This window comes from Indicator indicator, chromosome 4 (genome assembly GCF_027791375.1).
Source record: "Indicator indicator isolate 239-I01 chromosome 4, UM_Iind_1.1, whole genome shotgun sequence".
Taxonomy (NCBI): Eukaryota; Metazoa; Chordata; class Aves; order Piciformes; family Indicatoridae; genus Indicator; species Indicator indicator.
In genome coordinates, this window is record NC_072013.1 from 13,139,800 (window position 1) to 13,147,906 (window position 8,107).

Genomic DNA, 8,107 nt, shown 5'->3' on the forward strand with positions numbered 1-8,107 from the left:
AAGAGAAATTCTTGACAGTGAGGGTGGGGAGACACTGGAACAGGTTGCCCAAGGAGGTTGTGGATGCTCCCTCCCTGGAGATGTTCAAGGCCAGGTTGGATGAAGCCTTGAGCAACCTGGGCTGGTGAAAGGTGTCTCTGCCCGTGGCAGGGAGTTGGAACTGGATCATCTTTTAAGGTCCCTTCCAGCCCAAGCCATTCTGTGAATCTATGACTTTTAATGGCTGTATGTAAATGAACTTGTCTGTTACCACACTTCAATTTCTATTTTCTCTCCTGTTTTTCATATTCCTCAGGCCCTAGCGAAGAAAGCAAGAGATGGAAAACTGTTACCAGAAGAGTACCAGGGAGGATCTTTCAGGTAACACTCTCTGGCACTTGATCTGTGCAGCATGGGTTCAGAACTGTTTCCATCTCAGCTGTTCCATCGTGTCCTAATTCTTTACCTTGGGAATATCCTGCTCCATTTAGCATGAAATTCCAAGGGATGATTCTGAGGGCCAAACCTAGGTTGAATGTCTGGTATCTGGGGGAAAATGATAGTGGGCAACAGGATGACTGTGAGCCAGCAATGTGCCCTTGAGGCCATTAAGGCCAAGAGCATCCTGGGCTGGATTTAGAAGGGCTGTGGTGAGTAGGTCCAGAGAGGTTTTCCTGCCCCTCTACTCTGCCCTGCTGAGTCTATATTTGGAATGTTGTGTCCAGTTCTGGTCCCAGCAGTCCAAGAAGGACCTCAGGGAACAGCTTGAGAGAGTCCAGCCCAGAGGCACAAAGCTGCTGCAGGCAGTGGAACATCTCCCTGTGAGGACAGGCTGAGGGAGCTTGGGGCTCTGGAGCTTGGAGCAGAGGAGCCTGAGGGCTGCCCTCATTGCTGGGGATGAAGATGTGCAGGGCAGTGAGGGGAGGACAGAGCCAGGCTCTGCTCAGGGATGTCCAAGGACAGCACAAGGGGCACTGGGGGCAAGCTGGAGCAGAGGAGGTGCCACAGGAACAGAAGGGAAAACTTTGTGACTGTGAGGGTGCTGGAGCCCTGGAGCAGGCTACCCAGAGAGGTTGGGGAGTCTCCTCTGGGGACTTTCCAACCCCACCTGGATGTGTTCCTGTGTGACCTGTCCTGGGTGCTCCTGCTGTGGCAGGGGGGTTGGACTGGAGGATCTCTGGAGGCCCCTTCCAACCCCTGACACCCTGTGACTCTGTGAATCTCGTGGTACAGGTTTCTTTCAGCTGAGGCTGGGGTGTAAAATTCAATGATTTTCATGCTGAGACTGATGGGACTTGGATTTTTTTCCCTCACCTTATTTTTCCCAGCTGCAGAAGAATGCTGGGGTTTGTTTTAAAATTGCATTGTGTAGCCAGACAGCCCTTTTCCTGACAGCTTAAATACCCTGAATACTCCCGTTTGGTTTCAGTTTGCTCTTTGGAGCAGTGTCTCCAGATGGGCACAGTGGCACAGTTGTCACCAGGCAACATTTCTGGTGAAACAAACTGTAGCTGAACTGACTTTTAGTCAGTTTTTAAAAGGTAATTCTGAATGCTTATCCTGTCTTCTAGAACAGATAGTGTGTGGTGAGTGACACCCCAGAACTTCTGCAGAAACATTGCTGCTGTGGGCACTGATGTGCCAGGGTTGCAACTGGAGTGTGTCTGCTGCTGGAGGAGTGGCTCAGAAATCTGTGAGCTTCTCAGCAGAGAAACCTAATGGAATAGAATCACAGGATGGTGTGGGTTGGAAGGGACCTCCAGAGGGCATCCAGTCCAACCCCCTGCAGTCAGCAGGGACATCCTCCACTACAGCAGGTTGCTCACAGCCTTCTCCAGCCTGACCTCTCCAGGCATGGGGCTTCAACTCCCTCTCTCAGCAACTTGTTGCAGTGTTCCAGCACCCTCCTGGTGCAGAACTTGTTCCTCACATCCAATCTCAATCTGCTCTGCTCTCATTTCAAACCATTGGCCCTGGTCCTGTCCCTGCAGCCCTTTGCAAACAGTCCCTCTGCAGCCTTCTTGTAGCCCCCTTCAGGTCCTGGCAGGCTGCTCTTAGGTCTGCCTGCAGCCTTCTCCAGGCTGAACACCCCCAGCTCCCTCAGCCTGTCCTCCTGGCAGAGCTGCTCCAGCCCCTGATCATCTTTGTGGCCTCCTCTGGAGCCTCTCCATCAGGTCCATGTCCTTGCTGTGTGGAGGGCTCCAGAGCTGGACACAGCACTGCAGGTGAGGTCTCAGCAGAGCAAAGGAGCAGAATCCTCTCTCTGCATCTCTGGCCATGCTGCTTTGGATGCAGCCCAGCAGCTATAAGAGAAAGCAGTTGGTGCTGAGTCAGCTTTCTCTCTAGACCATCTCTCACCATAGAGTCCAAGCCTTTCCTAGTACTCTGTGTGGTTACACAGAAATGCTGAAGGGAGAGAGGCCTCATCAGGCTTTCTGTGCCTGAGGGATCTCTGTATGCCCCAATGGTATTGCTTGGTTCAATCTGAAAGAAAGTGTGGCTGGGAACAGAGACAGGCAAAGTTTATTTTCCTGTCCTACTTTCTGCTTGCTTTGTTCAGAGCTGTAAAGAAATAGGACTTTTAAAAGCATCTCTTGGTTGCAATTGCAGAAATCCCAAGCCTCTGAAATCCAGGTTGGGTCTGTTTTGAAGCTGATGAGTTTGGCCTTGGGGGAGGACTGGGTCACAGCAGTCACTGCTCTGCTGAGACCCCACTTGGAGCTCTGGGTCCAGTTCTGGAGCCTCTGTTCCAGGAAGGATCTGGAGGTGCTGGAAGGTGTCCAGAGAAGGGCCATGAGGATGAGCAGAGGGCTGGAGCTGCTCTGCTCTGGAGACAGACTGAGAGAGTTGGGGCTGTTCAGTCTGGAGAAGAGAAGGCTCCCAGGAGACCTTCTTGTGGCCTTCCAGGATCTGAAGGGGGCTCCAAGAAAGCTGGGGAGGGACTTTTGAGGGTGTCAGGGAGTGACAGGACTGGGGGGAATGGAGTAAAACTAGAAGTGGGGAGATTCAGATTGGATGTTAGAAGAAATTCTTCCCCATGAGGATGGTGAGAGACTGGCAGAGGTTGCCCAGGGAGGTGGTGGAAGCCTCATCCCTGGAGGTTTTTGCAGCCAGGCTGGATGTGGCTGTGAGCAACCTGCTGTAGTGTGAGGTGTCCCTGCCCATGGCAGGGGGGTTGGAGCCGGATGAGCCTTGAGGTCCCTTCCAACCCTGACAATTCTATGATTCTATTCTGGCCTTACTGGCAACTCTCTTGTTTGGTTTTTGTTTTTTTTTTTTCTCTTCCCTTTAGCATCTCCAACCTGGGCATGTTTGGCATCACTGGTTTCACTGCAGTCATAAACCCGCCCCAGGCCTGCATCCTGGCCGTGGGCCGGGCGAGAACGGAGCTCAAGGTCGTGGAGGATGAAGAAGGGAATGAGACCCTGGAGCAGCAGCAGCTTATGACAGTGACTCTTTCAAGTGATGGTCGTGTGGTAGATGATGAACTGGCTTCCAAGTTTCTGGAGACCCTGAAGGCCAACATAGAGAACCCAATACGTCTCGCCTTGTGTTGAGCTGGGGGCGCTGGGCCTGGCTTGCAGAGCAGAGATCAGTATTATGTCCTTCCGATAGGTGTTCTGTAGAGAGGAATAAATATCTGCCTGGAGATGGGCTGCTCAAACACTTTATTTATTGAATTGATGTCAAAAAAAGGAGGAGCTTTCATGCTGTGAGTCTCTGGCAACGAGCAGGTTTTGTGCTGTTAAAGCTTTCGAGCTCGCCTGCTGCGGTTCCTTAAGCACCTGGGACTGGTGGCACAGCAGATGGCCAGAGAGGAATCTCTCTCCTCTGGAAAAGAACAACTTGATGAAATGTAAAGGGAAGTCACAAGATAGTTTGTGCTGGAAGGAGCCTGGAAAAGTCATTCAGTCCAACCCCCCTGCAGTCAGCAGGGATATCTTCAACTAGAGCAGGTAGCTCGGAGCCCCAAACACCTTGGCCTGGAATGGTTCCAGGGATGGGACATCAGTCACATTTCTAAGGCAACCTGAGCCAGGGTCTTGCCACCCTCAGCATGAAAAAAAATAAAGAAAATGTTTCTTTCTCCCCAGGCTGAATCTCCCTCCTTTACTTTCAAACCATCCCCCCTTGTCCTGTCAGGCCCTGCTCAAAAGTCTGTCCCCAGTTTTCTTAGAGGCCCCTTTATGTTCTGAAGTATCAGGAAGGTCTCCCCAGAGCCCTCTCTTCTCCAGGCTGAATAACCTCAACTCCCAGCCTGCCTTCACAGCAGAGGTGCTCCAGCCCTCTGGTCATTTTTGTGGCCTCCTCTGAAGCTGCTCCCACAGCTTGTCTTGTATTTGAGCACTGCAGAGCTACCTGCTGTGCTCCAGTGGGGTCTTTCCTGTGCTGAGAGAGGGGATGCTTTGTTGAAGGGCTAAATATCCAGCTTCCAGAGGGAGGAAACTGAGCCAAGTGCTGCCAGGAGTCCTGGTCCATGCCAAGATGATGCAGTAGCTAAATCATATTGCTGCAGTAGAGAGCTTTTGAGTGTTCAGAACCTTTTCTGGCAGATTGTGCCATCCACATTTAGACCAAATTAAGATTTAGAAGATCTTGAAGAAGATCTTCTTGCATAAGAGCAAAGGAGAAAAAAACCCAAAACAACAAATAAATAAATAAAAGGGAAAGCTCTGCTTTAATTGAATTTGTCAGAGGTTTAACTGTTCTTCATCTTAGCCTTTACTATAAGCTCCAAGGTGGCTTGTAGAGATGAATGGGGAAAAGATGTGACAGAAAAGTCTGGGAGACTAAATTGGGTCACAGATAAGGCAATTTCTCCAGAATATTGAAGTCATCTGGAGAAATCCACAGCTTCATTCAGATAATTGGAACTCATCAACACCCTTTTGAACTGTAGCTGCATCTCTTTGTCCTACTCTCTGAAGATAACTCTACTGCCTTGCAGAGGAGTAAAAAAAACCTTAGAGCTGCCTTCCACTACCTGAAGGGCTCCTACAGGAAGGCTGCAGAAGGACTTTCCATAAGGGTGTCTAGAGACAGGTTGAGGGGGAGTGGTTTGAAGGTGAGGGGGAGCAGGGTTAGACTGGAGCTGAGGAAGAAGTTCTTCAGGATGAGGGTGGTGAGACTCTGGGATAGGCTGACCAGGGAGACTGTGGCTGCCTCCTTGCTGGGGCTGTTCAAGGCCAAGCTGGATGAGGCCTTGAGCAGCTGAGTCTAGTGGAGAGGTGTCCCTGCTTATGGTAGGAGGTTGGAGGAGGAGATCTCTGAGGTCCCTTCCAAGCTGATCCATTCTGTTTCTTGCATAGCTCCATCTGCTCTGCCCAAGCAAGCCTGCAGGCTGGTTTAAGATCTGGTCCTCTGTACACGATGCTCTCGTGGTGTTTGCTGCCCAGCATTTGTATGTCATGGCCTGGAGCTGGCCAGAGCTGAGGGCTGCATGGCTGCTGTGCTGAGCTGCAGGTCCCTCTGTCTGTGCTCCTGCAGTGTCAGAGTGCTCTGTGTTTGCTGCTGAAGCCACTGGAAGGTGCTGTTGGCTGTAAGAATGGGACCTTGGCCACATCTCACTCATGGGGGTGCCAGTACAGCTGCTCCTGCTCACCAGACAGGGGAAGACTGCAGCTAAATCAACCTCTGCAACTCTTGACCTATGCAGATCTCCCCAAGGCTCATGCAAGCTTTAATTCCAGTTTCTTTACACCCAGCTCTCTGCTTGCCAGCTTTGATTGAAAGATAGATGGATGTCATCTGCAAGTCAGTTGCAAGTCCTGGTAAGGGCATCTCTGGAATTCAGATGTGATGGTGTCGGCTCTGCCTCAGAGCCAGCGTAGCTACAGAGCCAGCAGGGCCAGGGAGGGGATTCTCCACCTCTGCTCCACTCTGGTGTGACCCCTCCTGGAGCACTGTGTCCAGTTCTGGAGCCTCTATTACAAGAAAGATCTGGAGGTGCTGGAAGGTGTCCAGAGAAGGGCCATGAGGATGAGCAGAGGGCTGGAGCTGCTCTGCTCTGGAGACAGACTGAGAGAGTTGGGGCTGTTCAGTCTGGAGAAGAGAAGGCTCCCAGGAGACCTTCTTGTGGCCTTCCAGGATCTGAAGGGGGCTCCAAGAAAGCTGGGGAGGGAGTTTTGAGGGTGTCAGGGAGTGATAGGACTGGGGGGAATGGAGCAAAACTAGAAGTGGGGAGATTCAGATTGGATGTTAGGAGGAAATTCTTCCCCATGAGGATGGTGAGAGACTGGAACAGATTGCCCAGGGAGGTGGTGGAAGCCTCATCCCTGGAGGTTTTTGCAGCCAGGCTGGATGTGGCTGTGAGCAACCTGCTGTAGTGTGAGGTGTCCCTGGCCATGGCAGGGGGGTTGGAACTGGCTGGTCCTTGAGGTCCCTTCCCACCCTAACAATTCTATGATTCAGGGTACTTGAACCATTGGGTGGCATAGAATCACAGGGGTTGGAAGGGCCCTCGAGAGATCATCCAGTCCCACCACCCTGCCAGAGCAGGAGCACCCCAGGACAGGTCACACAGGAACACATCCAGGTGGGTTTGGAAAGTCTCCAGAGAAGGAGACTCCGCAACCTCTCTGGGCAGCCTGCCGCGGGGCTCCAGCACCCTCACCATACCAAAGTGTCACCATTCCAATGTTTGAGAACTCTCTCTGTGAAGAAACATTTCCTAGCATCCAGCCTGAACCTGCCCTGGCACAGCTTGAAATCAATTCCTCTGGTCCTGTCACTTGACAGCAGTGAGAGGAGGTTACCCCCCCCTCACTCCAACCTCCCTTCAGGGAGCTGTAGAGAGCAATGAAGTCTCCTCTCATCATCCTTCTCTCCAGGCTGAACACCCCCAGCTCCCTCAGCCCCTCCTCATAAACCAGCTGCTCCAGGCCCTTCCTCAGCCTCATTGCCCTTCTCTGGACATTCTCCCACCCCTCAGTGTCCCCCTTGTAATGAGGGGCCTCAGCAGTGCTGAGCACAGTGGGGTGATCACCTCCCTGTCCCTGCTGTCCACCCTGTTTCTAATCCAATCCAGGATGCCTTTGGCTTTCCTGGCCACCTGGGCACCTCTGACTCCTATTTAATCGACTGTCAACCAATACCCCCAGGACCCTCTCTGAGTTGCAGCTTTCCAGCCACACATCCCCAGTTCTGTAGCTGCTCATAGGGCTGTGTGCATCCTTTGCACATGTGTGTCTGCATGTGTGCTGGGGTGGGCTGCTGAAGAGGACCAGCTGCTCTTTCAACTATCTTTGTGAAACCCTTTCAGATTCAGGCTACAGGATGAAAAGAGGGGCAGGTTTCTGAATTGCCCTGCTGGGACTTCCAGATCCCTGCTTCAAGGTGTGTGTGTGTGTGTGTCTGTGTACAGGTACAACATTGAGGGAGGCCTGGGAGAAACCTGCCCTGATTGCATTTGAAGGAAGTAATTGCAACATGGCATCTGTTGCTCAAACACAGGTGGTGAGGTACTTGGAGTGATAGCTGGGAGCAAGTACTCTTGGCTAAGAGATACCCTGGAGAAGCTGTGAAGCAATCTCGGTGTGAGAAAGCAACTTTCCCTCCTGTGTGCCTCATCACAGAGTTCTGGGATGTGGGAAGAGTTGTCCTGCGTGAGGACAGCACACCCAGCCCTCTTGGAGAGGCTTGGAAAGCTTCTTGGTGTGAAAGGCAATCAGCTCACCAAGAGAGACCTGCAACTGCTGCACAGTGCTTTGTGCAGGTGGCTGATCGCTGTAAAAACAGGGAAGGAATATTCTAGCAACCACTGCTTTAGGCATAGCCCAGCCCATGGTTTTCTCTGTGCTTTTCTAACCCTGAATCCTGTTTAATCTTGCAGCTGCTTATGGTGGTGAACCCCATGCAGCACTACAGGGTGGCGGCAGAGTGGCTGGAGAGCAGCCAGGCGGAGAGGGACCTGGGGGGACTGGGTGACAGCAGCTGAAGAGGAGCCAGCACTGTGCCCAGGTGGCCAAGAAGGCCAATGGCATCCTGGCCTGCATCAGCAAGAGTGTGGCCAGCAGGAGCAGGGAAGTCATCCTGCCCTGTGCTCAGCTCTGGTTAGACCACACCTTGAGTGCTGTGTCCAGTTCTGGGCTCCTCAGTTCAAGAAAGATGATGAGATGCTGGAAGGTGT

At 52.2% G+C, this 8,107-nt stretch overlaps 1 protein-coding gene across 2 annotated transcripts in view; it reads left to right on the forward strand.

Annotated features, from left to right (window-relative positions):
- PDHX (pyruvate dehydrogenase complex component X) overlaps positions 1-4,056 on the forward strand; it is a 31,123-nt gene extending 27,067 nt beyond the window's left edge. For both annotated transcript variants that reach the window (XM_054400204.1, XM_054400205.1), the window contains exons 10-11: positions 296-360; positions 3,272-4,056. In XM_054400204.1, the coding sequence (XP_054256179.1) occupies positions 296-360; positions 3,272-3,536 (330 nt within the window). In that variant the 3' untranslated portion in view covers positions 3,537-4,056. The remainder of the gene's footprint in view (positions 1-295; positions 361-3,271) is intronic.
- The last annotated feature ends 4,051 nt before the right edge of the window (positions 4,057-8,107 follow it).